This window comes from Podarcis pityusensis, assembly GCF_964106645.2.
Source record: "Podarcis pityusensis genome assembly, chromosome: 7".
NCBI lineage: Eukaryota > Metazoa > Chordata > Lepidosauria > Squamata > Lacertidae > Podarcis > Podarcis pityusensis.
Window position 1 is genome coordinate 27,065,360 of NC_138031.1, and position 23,746 is coordinate 27,089,105.

General features: G+C 42.1%; 1 protein-coding gene across 5 annotated transcripts in view; it reads right to left on the reverse strand.

The window, feature by feature from the left end:
• Positions 1 to 23,482, reverse strand: part of SLC26A7 (solute carrier family 26 member 7) — an 81,713-nt gene extending 58,231 nt beyond the window's left edge. Inside the window, exons 1-3 of one of the 5 annotated variants that reach the window (XM_081013420.1) lie at positions 23,327 to 23,481; positions 18,391 to 18,498; positions 10,493 to 10,727 (exon numbers count right to left, since the gene is read on the reverse strand). In XM_081013420.1, coding sequence (XP_080869546.1) covers positions 10,493 to 10,685 — 193 coding nt within the window. In that variant the 5' untranslated portion in view covers positions 10,686 to 10,727; positions 18,391 to 18,498; positions 23,327 to 23,481. Of the gene's footprint in view, positions 1 to 8,460; positions 8,553 to 10,492; positions 10,728 to 18,390; positions 18,499 to 23,326 lie in introns of those variants that run through there. The other 4 variants (XM_081013421.1, XM_081013422.1, XM_081013423.1 and 1 more) reach the window with 4 other exon arrangements.
• Positions 23,483 to 23,746: the final 264 nt, after the last annotated feature.

Below are 23,746 nucleotides of genomic sequence, written 5' to 3' on the forward strand. Positions count from 1 at the left end.
TGACAACAGAATGCTGGAGTAGGTGGGCCATTAGCCTGATCCATCAGGCTCTTCTTATGTTCTTAATATCAATCTGTAATCAGAATCTCATTCTTTGACCATTTCTAGAGGTGGGGTAGCATGATACATAAGAACACAGGAAGCCGCCCTATGCTGAGTCAGGCTACTTGCCCACCTGGCCCACTGATTTCTAATCATACCAAGATAGGCTATGCCCATGTTCCCAGGATGTTGAATCTATGAAGCACATTTTGTTACACTGTAGTCTGTATAAACAGGTTAGACAGCACCTAATCAATTCAATATTAGCAGAGCATCCTGGAATGGCTGACTCTTCTCATATCAAGGGTCTCCTTGAGGATAAGATTGATACTATTACACTGGCTGTAGCAAAATTCAGTATGTACAAGCTAAAGCTCCTCTGTTGGCTAGCAAGGCCGATCTTACACCTGAATAATTGTTGATATATACTATTGTACCATGTACTTTTGGTTTATGGACCGCAATAAAGCTCTGCAATGGAGGACTTTCCCATCTTCTTCAACCTGATCCTTTAATAGATGGAGATGCCAGAGATTGAACCAGCAACCCTCTGCACACAAAGCAACTCTCTACCGCTGAGCCACAGTCCCTTCCCTATGGGAATTCCATCTTAGCCACTGTACTAGGAGGAAGTCTCTGGTTTGAATCCTTCATCATCACAACTGCAAGTTAGTGGCCAAAGACCTGTCTAAACAAAAAAAGCTTTTGCCTGCCGGTGAAAGGAAAGCAGAGGGATGGCCCATCTAGTCTCCCATGGGAGTAAGTTCCAGAACTTGGGAGTAGCCACCAAGGAGGTAATCTCACAGGTTCTCCTTGCCAAACATTTCCTTAAGAGTGGTGAGACTGAGAGAAGGTCCTTCCCTGAAGATCTCAAAACCTAGGCAGGTTCAAATAGGGAGTTACAGTCCTTTTAATGGGTGTACTGCATTTAAAATTTAGTTAACTACTGTCAATTCCAGCTGCAGAATCTGGAAGTCTCCGATATTTCACATCACCAACTACCTGGTTCTTTTTTAAACAAACAAACAAATCTAGAGATGGCAAAGCAAAAGCCTGGGACCTTCTGCATGCAATGCATGTGTGCTATCACTTAGCTGCTGTTTCTCCCATAGAGAATTTTCAGATTGTTCCTACTGGACAGATCTACAAATCTCAAAAACACAGGGCTTATTCACACCTGACTTTTAAATAGGATCAAGAGGAACGTAAAATAATTTTCTTGCCACAATCTTTCCTAAAGTCAATATGACATGAGGGAAAACAAGTAAATCATTAACAAGAAGTAACAGCCTACACATTAAAGTCACAATCCAGCCAAAGCTAAAAACTTTGAAATCCCATTGGTTTCCATTGGTGAGATGCAAAAATACGCTCGTCTTGAAATAAATGGGACTTGAAAATGCATTACTTTGGCTAGATCATGCATTCTACCATTAATGTCCATAGTGCTTTACAGAGTAATAATGAACCCTGAGCTGTAACATGAGCTCTGAGTGGAAGAGCAGAGCTCTATTAAGGTGCTAACTATTCTTCAGTGTGAAGACCAAAGTCAAGTTAATCATTTTGCCAGAGTTAGAATGCATGAGTGGACAAATTACATAATATGGCAAACGTATGCGACGGGGGGGGGGGGGAGAGAAAAGGTGGTGATGGAAAACAGATTAGATTAGGCAGTCTTTGTAAACTTTCTGTACCTAAAGCTAAGTTTCAGTGTTTTTTGGTGTCTAGCCACAACACCTGCCATAGTCTAGTGAGGTAAAGATGCATGATCAAAGTGATTACTTTTAAATGTATTTTTTAAATGTATGAATTATAGCCCTCCAAACTCACTACAAAAGTCAAGGCATTTGAGCACTGAATGAAGTATGAAAAGATTAATCCTCAGTTCTTGCCTCTTTGTCTCATTAGCACCACTGTCCGTCAAGCCATTCTCTCGAGTAGTTTTGTCTAAGAGCCCTTGTTGAGACTTGATTTATATTTATTATACGTCTCCCACCTCTTTTCAATGGAACCAGAAATGGGCCACCAAATGGCATATAATATTCCAAATGTGGACCTGTCAGAGTTATATAATAGCATCATAGCTGGCAGCCTCAGGATGTTTCAGGTGAATGAAGCCTTATGTAAAGCACCTGCAAAGTCTAGGCAAGAATGTAGTCAGAGAGCATTGTGTCCAGACACAGGAAGAATTTTTATTCTTGGCTCCATCCAACGATCCCATAACACCAGGCACAATCGTTGCTAAGCATGAAGGACTACATAGTTAGCCTTCTTACCTGTGCATATTTTTACTCTGTGTGTGAGAATTCGTACTTAAAGCAGGAAATCCCATTCAAAGCCAAGCTGATTTTTTTTTTACCTTTTTAAAGAAACAACTTTTTTTATTTAACAATAAGAACATTGTTGTTCTTAAAGATGAGCGCTGACAGGAGTGGAAAGGCTGCTTTAAATAAGAGTCCACCCCTTGTGTAGATGAGGGCCAGTGTGGCATGGCAGTTCAAGTGCTGAATGAGAGCTAAGAGACCCAAGTTTGAATCCCCTTCTCAGCCACAAAGAACTCAATGAATGACCATTGAGCCAGATTAGTCACTATGTCTCAGCCTAATCTACCTCACAGGGCTGTTGCTGTGGGGGTCAAATGTAGAGGAGAGGGATCATATATAGCACTTAGAAATCCTTGAAGGAAAGACAGGTTATAAATGAAATGAATGAATGCAATGGGAGTGCTTATAATAAATAGGCATGCACGAAGAAAAGGGAAGATAACTTTAGCAGTTTTGGTATCTGGCCACAAAATCACTGACCCAAACGTCCGTTTTGTAACTGGTGCAGAATTCAGCAGCCAGATTGCTGACCAGTGCAGGATGGTCTGAACGTACAAAACCAATTCTGGCATGAAGGTACTAGCTACAAATTAGTTTCCAGGCTCAGTTCAAAGTACTGGCTTTGATCTACAAAGCCTTATGCTGTTCAGGACCTCAATACTTCAGGGACCACTTCTTCTCACATAAACCAATGTGGAGCCAGCAATCATCATCTTGACCTTCTTCTTGAGTCCCCTCCATGGAGGTCCAAAGGGTGGCAACATGAGAACAAACCTTTTCAGTGGTTCAAACTGGGTTGAAGAACACACTTAGGCTGCAATCCTATACACACATTTACCTACGAGAAAGTCCAACTGAACTCACCTGGGGGTAATTCCTTCTTGGTAGGCATGCATAGGATTATGCTGTTAAGCATATAAATATAACCAATTTCAGAGAAATGTAAGCATTCTGGGTGACGTACCATGGGACAAAGCATATTTAACAGGAGTGCTTGCATCTACCAAGAATGTTCCTCTGCATCTTTTGAGTTTAACTGATGTCCTTAGGCTTCTGGAGTTTCAGAAGTTGCTGGATGGAAGACTCATTGAGACACATGATCCGTCTTTCTGGTTTTTAAGTACAAGTTTCAAGCATGTACACCAGCAACCTAAGAAAGACTGCCAATTTTTAGGTTTTTTGCCAGCTCATGAAGTCTTAAGTTTCTTGGCTTTCTGAGAAACCCACAAGCCAAGTACAAAATTTAGAACTACCTTAGGTAATACATGGGCTTTGTCCCACAGCCCATGGCTCTAATCCTTTGCAAGCTAGCTTTGTTTTAAGAGCAATGATTCCTCTTGTTCTTCTGTTTAATTATAACTGCACAGTTCAAGTTAAAGGGCCATTTTTATGTGAGGCAAATGAGTTAGTAAAAACTACATAAATCGTCAGCATCATGGGAAACCAAGGATTAAAAGCAACTTCTCTACCTGGCACTTGTGGCCAAAGTCTTGGAGACAGTGGTAGTGATATAAGTAGAATAAAACTTGGGAAGCGTGGGACGCTATAAAATCTCTGTCCTCAAGCCAGAACATCTGGCTAGATCCTTGGAGAAATTTGAGCTATTAATTTGTAATTAATTAATAAGCCTGTAATCGCAGATTGAACAGTGATGCCGAGGCAAAGAATATGAATCTTTTGAAGGATGTGCAACCATATAAGCAAAAGAGATGTCTCCCTTTGCCAAATAGGATGAAAATCATGAAATGAGTCCTTCCAATGTATATTCAAAGCTATTTCAGAACACTGAGTTGCCTAGCAGTTCTTCCTCATCCATTCTCTCGTAGTTCCATGGCCAGTGGTGAGACCTTCTCAACACCATCCAGGCTATTAAGAGCTAGCCATACTGTCTGAGCTCCTTGGTTTTCCTTCTCTGACTCTAAGGACCAGCCATTAGAACCTAATAGAGACTTATCATATTTCCAAGCTCTCTTAATCCAGCAATGGACTCAATAGATTCCTCATATGTTTCCTTCCACTGCTAGGAATCTTTGCTTGTTACTTTCCCTCTCTACTTTCATTTGACCTTCCATCTTCTTTTTATCTTATTCCCCCATCTCCTGAGCAAATTTATCCAATTATTCAACCACAGCAGTGGTAAAATCCCCCACTCTATTCCAATAAACCCTCATCCAGAAACAAACTGGTGCTACAAAGGCCAGACCATGCAAAAGCATAGGAGGTCTCAAATGCTGCTAAGAGGTCTGGGGATAGCAATGGGATTAAATTTCCCCTGTCTGCCCCACTGAGCTATAAAAGCTGTTTCCATAATATAACCAGGCCTGAAAACAGATTAATATGGGTCTACATGATCCCTTTCATTCAAATGGAAGGTCCACATAGCTATCATGAGTAAAGAGCCTTTGGTGGATTTATCTTCCATGAATTTGTCTAATCCGTTTTTTTAAAAAAAGCTATCTAAGCTAATATATACCTCTGTCTATTTATAGTGTCAGGTAACAGAGCTCTGTTCTCTTCAGGGAATACAAAAAGAAAACACGCATCAGTGTTGCATCATCCATCAGTTCAAATACAAACAACAGATTAGTCTGGCAATTATTATTCCTCCTACAGTGCTTATGAAACCAATTGAGGGATGGATTTCTATGTTTCTTAAAATAAAGTTTAGGGCACTGGAGTAGGGGGATTAAAATGGATGAGAAATTGTGTTAGGAAAAAGTCTCCCCAGATCCAATCTAAGCATGCACTAAACAAATATGGCATTCCTTTGAGAATTGCACCATTTCAGATGTTCACGTACGACCCCAATGAAGCAGGAATGAGGAATGGGTAATGGCTAATAAATTTAAATTCAGTACAGGTAAGCTGTCACTTATTCATCCACATCAGTGACTGAATTCCCCCACATTCTGACCAATCCTCAAGTAGTTCTGCCACAGCTGGACCCATAAATGTACTACCATGTGATCACTTTAACAATGTGGCTCTCTGAATTGGTTCTAAATTCAATGAACCCTTTGGTGCAGGCAAGGCGTACGGGTAGATTGAGAGGCCATACGAGCATCAGAAAGAGTAGGGGTAGGGAACCTTTTCAGTTCAAGGACCACATTTCTTTCTGGTCCATCTTCCAAGGGCCATGTGCCAGTCATGGGCTTGGCCAGAGCAACAAATGTAAATTTTGCCTTTGTACAGTAGGCTAGTTTCTTGACATGGACTGGTTGGGTGCAGAGGAAAGGTGGAAGGAACCGGCTGGGGAACACCCAAGAGAAGAAGGCTCAGAGCCCAGGGAGTGGTGGTAGGATGACAATGAGTGGTGAGAGGGAGAATAGGGAAGAGGAGGTGTCAGAAGCTGAAGTGGTAACAGGGCTCAGTGAGCTGTGAGAGTCTGTGGCAGAGAGAAGTCTGGAATCAGAGGCAGAAGCTGAAGCAGAGGAGGAGAGAGGCCAAGAGGCAGAGATGAGTCAGGTTGGTGAAGAGCCACAAGTGTCTCCCCCTCCTACTGTGACAAGCTCCCCTCCCCTCTGGTCTCCCAGGACCAGGAAGGGCTTGAAAGGGGTGGAGGAGGGATTGGTGACGTGCAGACGCAGTCTCTGATTGCTTGGGGGGGGGGAAACCCCAGAGAGGAGGGGACTTAGGCAGCTATGAGGAGGCGGATACCATTATTATTATTATTATTATTATTATTATTATTATTATTAACTACTTATACCCCACACATCTCACTGGGCTGCTAAGCAACTGCTTCATGGGGACAAGGCCAACCAGTGATGAGTTGCTCTGTTCATTAGGCTTGACACTCCTGTGTGGATCAGGTTTTTGCTAATAAAGAGTTAATTCCAACTTGAACAGTGTGATGTACTGCTGGCTCACCTCTGACATTTCTACATTCTCACACTCCTCTCTATTCTCCATTCAGACAAGCAAGAGGCATTAGCAGGGCTCAAGAACATATTCTAGCCACGGCAAAAATATCTGGGGTGTGAAACAGAACCTGTGAAGGGTGTGAGCTGAAGAAATTTCCAAAGGCCAGAGTGAGAGCCTGGAGGACTGCATTTGACCCCTGGCCTGAGGTTTCACACCTCCAGGCTGGACTGTAAATCTCCTGCCTTCAAAGTTTCTATGGCAGACTATGGCACTCTTAGCTCACTCCACATAAATTACTGACCCATCTGAATAGCTAGGAAGCAGAAGGATTAGCCTACCAATAGCACCCATTACTACAATATCTTAAACATCAAACTCTTTGCCATCCTTTTATATTAGCAGCACAAGCATCAAAAAGGATAGAGAGTGCATGATTGGCTATATGCTGACATGAAGCCAAAAGAGATAGGAAGCGGTTGTCTGTAGCCAATGGAGGAGGTGTTTAGGTGGCATGACTGGTGAAGATAGCTGCTTTGGAGTATAAGAGGATTTTGGAGGGCAAGCGGTGGTACGTGGGCTTAATGGCACTTCCACATGGCAGTTTTGGTGCTGCTCAAACATTCAATTTTGTTGCCGTGTTCACACAATGCCATCCTCATCAAAATGAAATCCTACAACATCTCCTCATTTAATCCAGACCATTTTCATAGGTTTTGCTTTCTTATCAGATTTTCCGCGTAAATCATGGTTAAATAGGAAAATAACACAGGGCAGCGTTTTGATGAAGACAACATTCTATGGATGCTGAGCAAAACTTGCATGCAAAACAGTGCAGAGTCCATAATAAACTGCAGGATGGAAGCACTCTAAATGACAGGGGACTTAGAATTGCAAGGAGGTCTTAAGGTCTGGGTGGAAACTGGTGATTAGGAGCAGCAGCAGTATTGATGAAAGTTTTTTTGCACATTGGGATTGGATGGTAATGAGTGTACTTAGCAATTAACTACGGGTCCTTTTATTGCATCCCACACCCCAAATCAAATACTGAAAACTGAGTGCAGCCCTTGGACATCTTCTGAATGAAGAGTTTAGACTCCAGTTTGACATCCCTTCTTTGTGTGTGTCTGCTATGGGATTAATATCCATGCTATCTGATTCTGTCCCCCTCTCAACTTTTTGAATCAAATCTCTCATTAGCATTTAGATATTGCACAAGTTTTTAAAGAACAAAATCATCCTGTGCCAGGGCAGAATGAACTGTAAAGCTTGACAGAATGGCATCTGAACATTCCTTAAAGGTAATGATCCGAAGTCAAAAGGTGGAAGGAAACACTTGGGCAAAACCTGTTTGGTTAACAGAATAATTCCATGGCTCAGACAGCCATTTATTCTGTGGATTCAAGCAAATATCAAAGCAGATGTAGGCTGCAGATACCAAGAGAGTGATTCCTTCTCAGAGAACAGTTACCAATGGAATAAGTTGCCTAGGGAATTGTAGAATCTCCTTTAAATGGAAGCTTAATTGGAATCTGCTTTATATTAAAGCCTCGCCCTCTTGTATGATCCTCATGATTTCCTGCGGTTCCTTTCTACATCATGATGATATCATTGGAAGCTCCTAGCCACATAGGAAAAGCTAGATTTGGGTACCCCAATGCTATGTTATCCTGTAAACTACGACAACATGGGATTTTGCTACATGACCTAGGGCTTCTGACATTCTGATTGGCACAGAAAGCAGCCACACTGCAATGGCCCCCATGCTACAAGCAGAAGTGGGGCCAATAATAGACTGGGTGAGAATGAATATATATAAATATATAGATACACACACACACACACACACACACACACACACACAGACTCCCATCCTCCTTGACCACTGGCCATGCTGGCTGAGGCTGATGACAGTTGGAGTCCAACAGCGTCCTGAGCTAGAGAATGCTGCTGTACTAAGTTTATAGAAGTCTAAATGAAATACTATGCTGGCAACCATTAGCTTAAGCAGCTTTAAAAGAAGTTAGCCAAATTCAATGAGATCTATCAGTACCATTATCATAAGGTTACCAGATGTCCCCGTTTCCCGGGGACAGTCCCTGGATTTACAAATCAGTCCACATACAAAATCAATTGAAGTTGAAAAGTGTCCCTTGATTCATTGAAAAAAATCTGGTAACCTTACATTAGCAATAACAGCCAGGAAGAATCACTATGCTCCAAAATAGAATACCTTTGCATTCACAGGTGCTGAGATTCAAAGACTAGAGAATGCCGTTACCTTCATCCCCTGCTTGTAAACTCTTCGTGAGCATCTGATGGCCTCTGGTGGAAAGAGAATAATGCACAGGACAGATCTTCGGTATAATCTAGTGGGTTTTTCTTATGTTCTTATATTTGTTTTATTAAAATAATCAAGGCCATAGCTTCATGGCAGAGCACCTATTTTACACGCAGAAGATCTCTGGCATCTCCACTATATTAGATATGATGGACAGGATAGCAGGTAATGGGGGAAAGTCCTCTGTCTGAGTCCTTGGGGAGCCACTGATGACAGGGAAAATATTGGGCTCATTGGATCAATGGTCTCACCTGATGTAAAGGCAGCTTCTTATGTAATGGAAATAGTAGTTTTCTTTAACATCACCTGCGTATTCTAAGCTGTAGCCAATAAAGTCCAAGAACTCTTTTGTGGAAATCCAAAAAAGAAGGCTGGAGAAGAGTACTACCTACTCTTGCCTGCCTCTTAATTCAATATTTTGGTTGGCTTCAAACATACCATTGTTAGCTGTGTTTTAATTGCAATTGTTGTCTATGAGTATACCAGTGAAACAAGATCCTTTACAGTACTACAGTATTAAGGTCTTTAAAGTTAAATCATGCCAGTGCAGATGTTCCTAATTACTCCAAAAGCATAAATACTTACACAAACCGGTTGGTTCCAGCTGCAGAATAATTCAATTAAAGGAGCACTTATAATTTTCAATGCATGAATGAGGACTAAGGCTAGCTGTTAGGGAATCTGTAAAAGAACAACTATCACAAAATGTTTGCCTCTGAATGATCTTTCAGCTGTTTTCACAATACACTGAATGGAGGATTTTTCTGAAATGTCATATATAACATGACAGAAACCTTAATTTCTCCAAAAACTATTTAAGCAGTTTTGTACTTTTCACATCTGTTCCCCCCCCCCCCAGGTATCAGCCAGGGGGAGATTTCTTCGCACCTATGGCAACCAAACTAAAGTGGAGCTCCCCCCTGATTTTTATTACAGCTTTCAATGGCAATTTACAGTACATCTTAGAAGACAAACATGCCTGCGAAAGGCCACAATTTGGGCTATCGTGATAAACATGTAACAAGGTACTATTTTATGTGCTAAACTTTGTGGCTTGTTGGCTGTTGCTGTCAAGGAAGTGGCAGGTAACACTAGGGGGTAATGCTAATGTTTGTCTGTCTCTTCACTGTTTCTCTCATATGAGCAGGGGAAGAGAAAGATGCTACTTTCAAGGTGAATTGCTAGATTTTCATAGAATAATTATAATAACACTTAGCATTTACATTTCAGTTTATGGCATTCAAAATACTTCACAACCACTATCTTGGTAAGCAGTAATCCTCACAAGAACCCTGTAAGGTAGGTCAGTATAAGTGTGTTGTTCTCATTGCAAACATTGTGCAATAAAGCACAGTAACAACCAACAAAGGAGGGTAAAAGCAGATAGATTAGTAAAGGGTTTATGCTACAATCCTACTATACATCCCACTGAACAGAGTGGGATGTACTTCTACATCAGCATGCATAGATCTGTACTGTGAATTTCACTTCATAATTAAAGGGTTCCGCTGTGAGTAGCAGTAAACCTCTCTGCACAGGTATAATTATTTTTTAAAGGAGACGAGCAAGAATCGCTCTTATATATGCCGTCGGATGGCACCCAATTTATATGCTGTATCTGCATGCACACACAAATGCTGCCAAACATATATTACTATTGTTGTGTGCTTGCATGTTCAAGGGGAGAAATGCCCATTGATTTCAGCAAGGTTAAGGCACATTTAATCTGCGAGCAAGCCCCCTCGAGCACAGCGGAATTTACTTCCACGTAAACACACGTAGGCGTCCGCTGTAAGTTACACCGAATGGGTCAAGGATAAGGAAAGGGGATGGGGAAAATCAGTTCTGGTAGGAGACAAGCACAGGCTTGAGCAGTTCAACCTGTACGCTAAACAGCTATCGGAGCCCGTTTCCAGCACAGTACCTTGAGTCACCTGCTGAACAGCCAGCATCATCCCAGAAATTGTGTCAGGAAGCAGGTCTGCTTTCCAGTTGTAGTTTGGTGCCCACTCCAGAACAGGGAGCCTCCTTACACACCACAGTTTGAAGTCTTCGTAGCGAAGTGCATGGATCTTTCTCCAGATGGCATTTTTCCTTTTTCGCTTGGCCCCTGCCATGCTGTGTTCCCACTACCCCTTTCCTTCACAATGTTCCTTCTTCTGTAGCAGAAGAAAATAGTAATAGAAAAGGGGGGGAGAAAACACTGCCTCTGTTGAACTGCACCAAGTTGGTATGAAATTCGCTTATTCTTCTGTCAGGTTATACTTTCAGATCTGTGAAAGAAACACCCGTTCTTTTATCTCCCTCCCCTCCTTTCTTCCAGTGTCAGAACCTTGCTGAGTATGTTTTGCTTTTAACCATGCAAACTATCTAAAAGGCTGTTCATGTTCAGCACAATATTTTTTCTGCCCTAGCCAGAGATGTGGTCTAGCCTTATGACAGTTTATGGTTCTCTTTGCAGTCATTCTCCTCCTTATATTCAGTGTAGTACGTTTGGCCTGGGTCCAGCATTAAAATGAGGTAGTGCTGGGCGTTTGTTCGATGTGGGTTGGGCTATGCTAATGAAAGCAGGAAGTGCCCAGGCAGACAGGAGTCTCCTTGCCAACCATTTAAAAAAGAGAGAGAGAGAGAGAGAGAGAAGCAGCGATTTGTCTTTTTTTGCGAGGGAAACACTACACAGAACTTCTCTCCCTCCTTTTCTAGCCAGAGGAAAAACTCATCAGTGCATTAAAAAGTTGCTCCGAATCTCTGGTGCTGGCAAACATGCTCAGTGAATTTAGCTAGACCTCTTGCAACATGACACTTTAATTAAAACATTCTCTTTGGAACAGCAGCTCGTGGATTTGACTGCCCACACGTCTTGGCACAGTTGATACCAGCCGAAAACAAACAGGGAGACCTTTTCAGGTAAGCTGGCAAGCTTACCAATTGGCTATGCACAACCTCCCTGATTGAGCTTGTTCCTTCCCCTTTAAGAATGGTTTTGATATGCAGAAATGATCAGGTGAAGCTTTTTATAGCCAGTATGGTCTACATTTTGTGACTAGGAGCTAAATGGGATCCCCACCTGCAATTGCTGCAGATTAAATCACTGTTAAAGGAACAGCTAGGGAGGCTGCATCAGAAACTGGCCATCATGGGATCATTGGGAGCTGCCGTCTATTTGGCCCCAGTACTGCCTATGAATGGCAGTGGCTCTCCAGGTCTCAGACAAAATACCTGCTATGAACCTCTTTAATGCAGATGCCAAGTACTGAACCTGGGACCTTCTGCAGTCAAAGCATGTGCTCTGCCACTCAGCTTTGCATGCCTTCTAAGGGCTTCTACACACATTACATTTCTGAGGTGTGACACAGAGTTTTTACAATAGACGCCTAGAAACATAATGTGTGGATGTGGCAAAGTGGTATGTGAACACACAAGCATCACACAAATGCAATCTTCAGAGCACCATGCTGACTGCCGCCTTCTCCCTCTTCAGTGTACCACAGGCAGCAAACCCAGGTTGCTGCTGTGTAATGTAAGCTCCCAGTGTGGTGTGTAAAACAAAAGTTGCAGAGCATCCTCAAAGAACCAAGTTGCTGAGCAGGTGCTTGCCCTCCAACTGGAAACATGGGCAGTGCACACTCACACCCCATTTTTCCAGTAAGTTCATAAGCCTAGTATGAGTTACAGGGAGATTGAAAGAAACCCAACAAGACTGTTCTCATCACAATGGAAAAATTGGGATCTACATGCCACCATAATGTAGCTAATTGCAGCGCTGCACTAGATAGTATGGTGGTTTATCTAGTTCTGATAAGTACAGCTAGATATCTGTTCAATTCCTAATATGCAGTTTGTGCTCACCATCCACATTTTACAGCTGTTTAATCTGCTCTCTCCTATTGCTGCTGTTGGCAGTTTATACAGCTAATATGCTCTCTATGGAGACTAGTCTCTAAATATTTGTAATGCCTAGTGATTTCTTATTGTTCCTGTACTCTTATTTCTTTTTCCAGGTGCTCAGATGCTACCCTACTGAATATATGACTCTGTTATAAATGCCTAGGTATTTAAATATCACACATTTTATAATGGCATCAAAGAAACGGGGAAATAATGCATTTTTTCTGTTATAAGTATATATTCTGCATTTATGAGTCATGGAAACCATTAGGCAACAAGGTGCCAGTCAAGTAATCCACAGTGCATATAAAGCATTATGAATTCCCCCCTGCCTCAGCCCCAGAGGGTAATGAGTAACATTCTAACTAATCTCCGCTGCATAACGGAGCCATTCATCTCTTTGTAACATGGGGTTTCTAATTTTGAAACTCGAACATCAGCTTATGCACTGCAACAAGAAAAAGGCTTCAATGAAGGGAGAGAGATGCCCACTAGAGAGATGGAGCCCACCGCTTCATCCACCATATACTATCCTTACTGGCTATTCATAATTAAGGATATATAGCAGTGGTATACACAGACTCTATGCATTTAAAAAAAATAAAAATACAATCTGTGTCTGAGTCACTCTGTGCTTTCTCTCCACTTTGAACTGTGTTTCGAGTTCTGAGCCATTCTGTATAAAGCAAAGCACTGTGTTTCCCCACTAAGTATAATGCAAAATCTAAAAATGGCTATTTTTCCCCCTTTTGGCCAAAGTTGATGAAATTTACAGGCACAGGAAACACTCCAGAGTGGATTGAGGCTGCCAAATGGCAGATAAATACGTCCAGGGGCTTTTTGTTGTGGAGGTAAAAGGAATTAGCTTTCCTCCATTATATCTTATTAAGGGGTATCACTTTCTTAAGGTAAAGGTAAAGGGACCCCTGACCATTAGGTCCAGTCGTGGCCGACTCTGGGGTTGCGGCGCTCATCTCGCTTTATTGGCCAAGGGAGCTGGCGTACAGCTTCTGGGTCATGTGGTCAGCATGACTAAGCCGCTTCTGGCGAACTAGAGCAGCACACGGAAACGCCGTTTACCTTCCCGCCGGAGCAGTACCTATTTATCTACTTGCAGTTTGACGTGCTTTCGAACTGCTAAGTGGGCAGGAGCAGGGACCGAGCAACAGGAGCTCACCCCGTCACGGGGATTCGAACTGCCGACCTTCTGTTTTTTGTTTTTTGTTTTTTGTTTTTAAATAATATTTATTGATAATTTCAAAATTACAGGAAAAATAAAAAATAAAAAACAACACTACAATACAAAAAAGAAAGAAGAAAAAGAAGACAGTAAAAAAAAAGAAAAGCACAAATTGTGAAAACCAATATGACAATACAGCAATAAAAAAATAAAAAGAAAAAAAAGAAAAAAAACACAAATCCCAAATTGCATATCCATAATTTCCATTTGCTTGTTTCATTGACCTCCTCACACCTCCGTTTTTGTATTCTAGTTTAGTAATTATTTCAGCAAATTCTTTCCATCTTTCTCAATTTTTGTAATAAAATTTATCTTAACAATTTAACCTAATAATTAACTCAACAAATCCTTACCATCTTTCCCCATATTCTATTATTCAGATTACCTTAATTTATTTAACCTTATTTTACCCCTAAGTGCCTTAAAACTTAAATCTTACATTTCAAATATACATAGCTCCTGATATCATTTCTGCTAGAGTCATATAGTTTCATTCCCACATTTTCCCTGATATTCATTAGCTGATTCTAAAATAAAAAAGTTTCCATTATAAATTCTCTTCCAATCATCATCCAGTGTCTCTTCTTCCTGGTCTCGGGTCATGTCAGTCCTTATTGTCCATTCCGTCTAGTCCATCAACCTGGAAGCCTTATGTCCGAGGCCCTTAAATCTCTTCCATGTCCCTTCTGCAACTCTTCTTCATCTTGTTTGTGCTTGCCCTTTTCCTTGTCTCTTGTTGGTCTCTGTCTTAGTTTCTTTCCTTTCTCATTGAGGAGTAGGTCTCTGGGGGATTCCAACCCAAAATTGTCTCCATCACCCTTCATCCAGCTCACCCATTCCCCACAGTCCCACTCCCCACAGTCCTCGATATAATCCAAAATAAATTTAAAATCAAATTTCAAGATCTCTCCAAAGCTAGGAACCTCCTCATCTGCAGACTCCCCTTGGCCCACTCCAACTTCAATCTTCAATAGCAGCGGCTTATGCTCCTGTAGGGCCTCGGGTCTCTCCATTTGTACTATTTGAGGTGCAGCCACATCCTCCTCCATTGTCAACTGCACTTGCCCAGTCAGTACAGATTGATAGGTTGGTTCTTGGATGATTTCTGTATCAATGTTATTAACCACAACAGTCAAATCCATTTTCTCATTCATCAAGTCCATCTTTTCATGCATCTGTTCCAGCAAAGCATTTGTCTTGCATAGAGCAGGCAGCCAGTCTTTCTCCCAGCTCATCTTTGTTCAAGGTCAGAAAAGACTGTTCCCACAGTCTTAATCTCACAGATGTTGGGTCTCAAATATGCTGCAACAACAATTTAGCAAGCTCCCTCTAGAGGAGACAATCTACTTGTATCCATTATTTTTTTTTAAAGACAAAGGAAAGTTACTTTCATTTTTCAGATATTTCAGACGTTTTTCAGATATTTTGTTTCTTTAGGATGCAAAAGGCAACATTAGAATCAACTTGTTTCTCTTCATTGGCTATCTGTCAAAGTGTTACGTTCACAGTCAATGAACCTCTCCAACAGTTTCTGTTCCCAGGTTAGAGACGGTGGAAACTTATCCTTCTTCACTCCCTCTCCTGCTAGGGTTAAACAGAGTTCCCCCCCCTTTTCTCCTGCTTCCAAGGGGGGTTTCGGTGGTTCTAAATGAAGGAAATTTAGTCCTTTTTTGACAGCTTCCCGGCTTTAGCTTGCAAAATTTTTGCTTTAGTCTATATACAAAAAAGCGGAAGGCGGACTTCCTGTTTGCACCTTCCCGCTTCGATATCAAATTAAAACAATTTCTTGATCCAATTTTCCGTTTCTACTCACGGGTACTTGTTTTAAGTCCAATTGTCCACAGGAAAAAGTCAGCGCTCTCTGGCAATGGCTGTGCGGCTTCACTCCGTGAAAGTAGCAGTCAGTTCGTAGCACCGCGCTTCTCACCCCACTTCGCTCCGGAGCCCCTAGATGGGATTCCCCGCGAGTAGGGGGGCGCTTCCGGTGCCCTGCCGAACCCCACGTTCCCAGGCTTCCTCCGCCTGGGATTTCTAGCGGGTCCCCACCTTCGCCGTGGCGGGAAGACCCAGTTTTCACGGAGCTTGTTCCTCCGGTCGGAGGAACTCCGCCATTCACCAATGGCGCTGACCCGGAAGTCCCGAACTGCCGACCTTCTGATCGGCAAGTCCTAGGCTCTGTGGTTTAACCCACAGCGCCACCCGCATCCCTATCACTTTCTTAGTTTGAGATAATTAAGAGGTGGCTGAATGGTGGTGTGTATTCTTTATAGTACATTTTTATTTTTAAAAAAAAAAAATTAAAGCCTTTCTTCTGGTGGTTGTTTGAGTCCTCAAATATGTCTTTCTAGGTCTCAGATGTCATAATGCTGTTACACAAATTATGGTGTGACCGCATTTGAATGCTGTGTACAGTTCTGGTCATGACACCTTAAAAGGAATATTGTAAAACTGGGTGAGGTTGCAGCATATGGGGATTTTTAGTCTAGAAAAAAGGCATAATCTAACTTGATAGATTATGAATGGCAGGGAGAAAGTAGATAAAGGTTTTTCCCCCTCTCTCGTAACACTAGGACTGATGAAGCTGAATACTGGAAGATTCAGTACAGATTTTTACACAGTATTTTTACACAGCACATAAACTATGGCACTCTCTTCCACAGGAGACAGTGATGGCCATCAACTTGGGTGGTTTTAAAAGAAGACTGGACAAATTCATGGAGAGAGCTATCGATGGCTACTAGCCATGATGGCATTGTTCTGCCTCCACAACTGGAGACAATGATGCTTTTGAATACCAGCTGCTGGGAACCACAAGAGGGAATAGTGCTATTGTGCTTGAATCCTGCTTGCATGTTTCCCACAGGCATCTGAGTAACCACTGTGAGAACAGGATGCTGGACTAGATGGGCCACTGGCTTAATCCAACAGGGCTCTTGTGTTCTTATGTTCAGATGTTTATTGTGTTTTCTTATTGCAAGTTCCCATCAGTAAGGGTTTGTTGATGCTGCTGTTGATCAGTGCAGTATTGAGTGGTTATTTGCATGGGTGGAACAGCTACCACAGTTCAAACTCAACAGACAGAACTCAGCTTTCCTGTTTCCTCACATCATCCCAACCACAGTGCTTTCCAGTGATGTCTGTTCTTGAAGGCAAGTCATCCAAACCCTCTACAAAAGTCCAATCTGTGTAGGATGAATGTGTGCTGGAAGTGCAGGGACGGCTAGGCATAGGCAGGCACTGCCCCAAATGCATGCATGCTTGTTTGAACTCAAAAGACAACCCTTCAGATCTTCAATTATTGCGGTGAGGGCTCAAGCTTTCTGCTTTAGTTCCTTCCCTCCCACATCTGCATGTTGTTGTTGTTTAGTTGTTTAGTTGTGTCCGACTCTTTGTGACCCCATGGACCAGAGCACGCCAGGCACTTCTGTCTTCCACTGCCTCCCGCAGTTTGGTCAAACTCATGCTGGTAGCTTCGAAGACACTATCCAACCATCTCGTCCTCTGTTTTCCCCTTCTCCTTGTGCACCCAATCTTTCCCAACATCAGGGTCTTTTCCAGGGAGTCTTCTCTTCTCATGAGGTGGCCACAGTATTGGAGCCTCAACTTCAGGATCTGTCCTTCCAGTAAGCACTCAGGACTCTCAAGAGTCTCCTCCAGCACCATAATTCAAAAGTGTCAATTCTTCGGCAATCAGCCTTCTTTATGGTCCAGCTCTCACTACCATATATCACTACTGGGAAAACCATAACTTTAACTATATGGACCTTTGTTCTATTCAGACTGAACATTTGTAAAAGGCTCAAGCACTGAGCAATCAAAGGATCAGAAATCATGTGTGAAATGGTTTGAATCCCCACCATAACTAAAAGCATACATGAATGTTTGTGAGAAAACAAGGACTTAGGTTCTGTAGCTGAACCAACGCTTAGAAAATGTTCTGAATGTCAGTCCCAGAACTTTATAATAAAGAGCGTCTCTGAGCTGGTGCAAGGTGAGTTTATTTCCCTCCTAAGCCAGCCTAGTGCATCCTCGCTCTTCTTAAGATGAGGGAGGCAGAGTTAGTAAGTTAGATGGGGATGCTTCTAAGCTTAAGGGGGGAAAGCTCTCTGAAGAAATTAAGCACTGCAACCCATGCTAGTTAACTTTTGCAATCCAGACTGATCACTAAAAGATGGTTAACATCAATGGAAATTAATTCCCATATGAAGCAAGCTTTACAATGTGCTGCAGCAGGAAATGTTTTGTGGCTATGTTTTAGTTGTTGGATCTTTAAAAGTCCCTGCAATCATTTTATGGATAATTTTATTGAGTATCTCTACAGAAGAGCTAGCAACAGGGGGCACCAAAGCATTAAAGATTCTGCAGCATCCACTACTGATGACATAAGTGCTACAAGAGCAGAAGGAGATGCTGAAAGGAAAGGAAAGGCCCAGTGGAGTCAAGAACAAAAATACATCTCCCAGCCCAAAAGCAAACTGGAAGGTGGCAATTTTTCATGACTAATACATGAATTCTGCTGGCTTTTCAAAAGAACATTGGAATGATTACCAATCAAAATCCCAAATGCACAGGAGCTTATGTGCTTGTCACTGGAGTTAAAAGGGCTTCATGAGCATCTTTTCAGGACTGGAGGTTTCTCTAAAATCTATTATAACTAGAAAGGCAGTTGTGTAATGGGTCATGAAAGTTGTCACCTTTGCAAAGCCTATTGATCTTTCTCTTGATGCAGGATCTTCTCTAATGTCACAAAGGCCCTCGTTAGCCACATGGATGCAGCTCCCTTCCTGGAAAACGCCCCAGGTCTGCAGAAATGTATGCATTAGAAGAAAATAATAATAATAATGCACAAACAGAGCCCAGTGTGGCCTCCAGGAGCCAAGGAATATTAAGTGTCAGTTGGCGGGGGAAGGAAAGGGAAGATGGGGAGAATTCCCATCTTCCTAGTAACATGCAGGTTCAGTTCACATGGAATGCTAATGCATAATGTAATAAATAAAAGCAGCTATAAAATACAATTAAAAATTATAAAGCATGTAGCACAGTACATTACCATTACCGTTACCATTACCATTACCATTACCATTGCTACAACAGTCTGAAAAATCATTAAGGGTTGGATGTGGGAAAAGCCTTTGGTATGATTGACTGGCCCTTTTGAGCAAGATCCATTCAAGAAATGAATATTGGTGGCAGATTTAAAGAAGAGATTGCCCTCTTATATAAGGACCCAATGAAAAACGATTTTGTTAACAATCACCTGTCAAAGCCACTAAGGCTACAGTGTCCCTTCGACACCTTATTGTTTGTCATGGTTTCCAATCTTTTTTCAACCATTAGCAATTTTGATAGGAATCAACCAAATGATCCACAGAATTACCTTTGGCTTGTAAGAATTCAAAATTTCACTGTATGTGGATGCAGGGCCTGAGCTCAACAGCGCTCTCCTCATTTGCAATTCCCAAAAACTAATATACAATGGCACACTGTCTCTGACAGTGAAGGAAAGCATAGCCAACATAGCCAGCACAGAATGATACCTCTATCCTCCATGAATTTGTCTAATCCTCTTTTAAAACCATCCAAGTTAGCAGCCATTACTACATCTTGAGGAACAAATCCCATTGTTGATCTATTCGCTGTCTGAAGAAGTACTCCCCACATTCCCCGTCCTGAACATTCAAACATTCAGGTTCTTCAGATGGCCCCAAATTCTAGTATTAGAGAGAGGAAGAAAAGCATTCCACTTTCTCCACGACATGCATTACTTTATAAACCTCTAACATGTTCACCCTTCCGTGCTCTTTTCCTAAACTAAAAAGCCCCCAATGTTGTGACCATTCCTTTCCTCAAAGAATTACTCCATCCCCTCCAATTTTGGTTGTCCTTTTCTGAACCTTTTCCAGCTCTGCAAATGCCCTCCCCTTTTTTTTTAGATGAGGCTACCAGAACTTTACATAATATTCCAGATCTGATCTCACCATTTGTATACTGGCATTATGATATTTGCGGGGGGGGGGGGGGTTCAATCCTTTTCCCATATGATCCCTAACATTTAATTTGACTTTTTCACTGCTGCCTCTGGGGCCATCTGGGTATCCACTATGACCCTGGTCAGTCACTGCCAGTTCAGATCTCATTAGTGTATTTGTGAAATTACGATATATATTTTTCTGTTGCCCTAATGCATCTCATTTCACACTTGCTTAATTTGAATTGCATTTGCCATTTTACTGCCAATTCACCCAGTTGGGAAAAATCACTTTGTAGGTCATCACAATCTCTTTAACCACATTGAACAACTGAGTGTCACCAGCAAGCCTGGTTACCTATTGCTCACCCATAACTCTACATCATATGAACAAGTAAAAAAGCACAGGTCCTAACAACAGTCACTGAGGGACTCAAAAGACGAGTTCCTCGGCTTGGCCCTCTTCAACAGTTTATCATGAATCCAGCTTCACCCTTCCTCTCAGCCGAAACTGGGAGACAATTCAGCGTTCGTAGAACTCAAGCACCACCTTGGTTTCATCAACATTCTGTGGGCTGTTTTAAGATGCTCACTCAGCACAGTATGAAATGAAGACATCACTGGGCAGTGCTTCCAAATTAGCATGATGTGCTAATTTGCTACGCCACAGTCACTTCCTAGAACCTAGCTGCTAGGATAAGCCTACTGTATTACTGCAAATCATGACAAAACTATTGCTCCTATCGTAGGCTTGTCCCAATGTCTGTTTCACGCAAGTTATTGTGGAAAACACTGGGAGGAAATGCAAATATGTTTTAAAATATATTACAAGTTCTAGCATTTTTTTTCTTATTGGAACAAGAGATGAGTGGAGTTAACTGATTAATGGCAGCTCAAGTTGTGGACCATTTTGGTTTAACAATCCATAGCGACACTGTGCTCTACTTCTCTACCTCCCTTCCTCCTCCACTCACCCACAAAAGAACCTTTTGTACAAGTTACAGATCCTGGTTCATCTAAAGTTGAAGATGGCCAAGTTCTTGGTGAGTTTGCTCTGTCGGTCTACAAATTACATACTACTGTTGCTCAGGACTCTGTTTATGGCCTTTATTGCATACTGTATATTCAGGGCATGCCATTTACCAGGAATAAGGGCCACTCTTCTGGAGTTATTAACACTGCATAACCTATCCCATATGGCACTTCCCTTACTGGCACATAATTATTCATAGAAAGAAGAAAGTACTCTGTGCCATGCGAACAGGAAAACGTTTCATTTCTATGGGTTCCAAACAACAGAGGTGACACAATGGAATTTAATAAAACAGGATGCCTCTCTGCATCTTTGCAAAGACAGTTCTCTGCAACACCGGCAAAGCAACTTGCACTTCTGTGACATTACTTTGTGTTATATCTCACAGATGACCTTACCAAAATACCAACAAAAGGCCTCAAGACTGAAAACAAAACTATGCAAACTTCCACATCCCACCTTTAATCACAAAACTTACCAAACACTTCCACTAAATGCACACACCGTTGTCATATGCTCTTTTCACAGACAACCAAGTCACAGTGCAAGCACTGGCTATCTGCATATGGCATGAAAGCGTACCTAGCGTGTTCGGTGAATGCATTAAATTTGATCACAAGGACACACAATCTGTGCATAGCAATCTCTCAAAATTATTTGTTCAACTAATCAGGGAAACTTGTTTCTGATAACAAAGCAATATTTTGTATATAGCTCTAAGGAAGCCTAATAGCTCTAATAAAACTCTCTCTAGAATTCTGAATCTAACACAAAACTGCATGGCTTGTAACCCAAGCTGAAAACAGTGGAAACTAAATGGAGCATACTCCCATATAATATGCAAGGACATGAGTGTGTGGTTCACCTTTGACTTGAACTTCTAGCTAAAAGAAATGTTTTCTCCATTCCGGTACTAAGCTAACTTCATTTCGCAAGAGGCATACAAAGCAACAGTGACATCCAGTGGCTTCTATAGGTAAACTGCTAGTCATTTGTCCTTGGATCACAACGGGTAGCATCCTGCTTTCTCCATCAGTAAGATTCTCCGACCTTGACATCATCCTCCAACTACACAATGTACCATCACAGATTGATACTGGAGTTTCATGGATAAAACGGAGAGGTTGATTACTCATGCTTTTGTTACACAGCCAGTCAAGAGAAACTTTAAGTGACTCCAAGAAAATGGGAGATTATGCAAGAGGTCCTTGGAGGGCGTAAGCAAGAAATTTGAAGTTCTGACACCCTTTAGTATTACAATAAGCCCACAACCTATGTGGGGGTTACATTCTGGGGGTCGAAACTAAAGCGAAAATCACGTATAGTCAAAATTCATTGTGTTCAACAATGGGGTTTGTTGTTTTTTTTTGCAAAAGTCATTTTCCCCAGAATCCTGCCCCCTTTTCACCACCTTTTTATTTTATTCATTTTTTTGCCATGCACTTAAATGTTAAATGTGCATAAATGTGCATAAGTTGCAGGTTTACTGTATTAGATAAATAAGCTATAAATGAAAAATATTGACCTAGATAAGTTATCTTGATCTAACGCGAGTTGTGTGCACACAAGTACAGCTGCTTGCACAAGTACGTGCATGAGGCTGCACATCAGAATGCTTGGCCAAGCCAAGGGTGGTGTAAGTGCGAGAGGTTCATCCCCCCCCCCCCACACAGCTTTTATGCATGTCGGCAAGTGCAGATGTGTGAGTATCTTCTTTTGAGTTGGGGGCACTAGGCCATATGCTGAGACCTCTCTAATCACTGGATCCAGCAAGTGTTGAAATATTAGCCAAGCTACTTTCCTGGTGAGGCGATCACATCGGTGATAGGCCATTAACACGGGTATGTGTGTGTGTCCCTGCCAAGGTCCTGTTTTCCCTGACTATGCTTTTCTGACACACATAGAATAATGTGAGAAAACAAGTCAGACACTGACTCTGTTCAATCTGTACAGCTGGGGGAATATACAAAGCTCCCAGAGTTCTTTATTGTGGATTCTGGGGCTACCTGTGGATGGCGTTTGAAATATCAGCTTACTTGGGTGGAACACCTACACACGTGTTAAAAATGTTGCGAAAATGCATTTTAAAAAATAAAAACAATTTTGAAAAATGCATTGAAATTTGCTATAGCTCACAGTTGCCGTCTAGTGTCACAACTGCATATTGCACTTTTTGCAACACATTCAGAACATTTTATCTGCAGCTGTACAGCTGAGTCCTTGGTACCTGTTTCATTCTCTCTCTCCCCCCTCACCCACTAAGTCCCAATCTCTATATTCAAAATAATCACACAGCGGTGGGGGGGGACACAACATGGTACTGCTAATTCAGGCTGCAAATAGAGGCCTGCATTTTTGAACGGTCCTCGAGTGCAAACTCCCTACAAAGAGAAAAGTTGCACCTCAAGGAGGTGACTGTGGAAGAACCAGAGTCCAAACATCATTACACTAGGCCCAGTATAAATTGGTAGCAAAGGCCTCCCCTCTCTCTCATTCCCTTGTTTTGAAAAACTGAAAACAAAGGCCTTGTTCGTTTTTAAAAACAGGATGCTTGGTTGATGCAAGGCATGCGAGTGTCTCCCTCTCTCTCAAACCCAGGCCTCTAGCAGACAGTCTCCCCCCATCTTACCTTCCTCCATAAACAGCATCCTGAATCCTCAGCAGTTCAGACAACTAAAGTCTGTGGACCAAGGTTGCCTTCCAGGCTCCTCTAGTGGCCTGGATACTGTCAGCTGACCCACAGAAGCCAATCAGAACCCACCAAGCCCTATAAACTCTAAGCTGGTGCCTCAGTGGGAGTAATAGGACATCAGGGGATGATGCTCATCTTGGCAGCCAGCTCGCTCCAACCTTCCCAGATGCTTGTCTATTTACCCTTGATCCTAAACACAGGCCCGTTTTAAACTTTGCAGCCTGCTTCTTGCTCTTTGGGCCTCAGCCTCCCTGCATCAGAACTGGGCCACCAGAACTGTGACCTTTCCCTGAGCTTGGCTAAAGACTGACAATTGTTTCCTTTAGAAAACTGATTTTATCTTCTTTTTTTGCACTC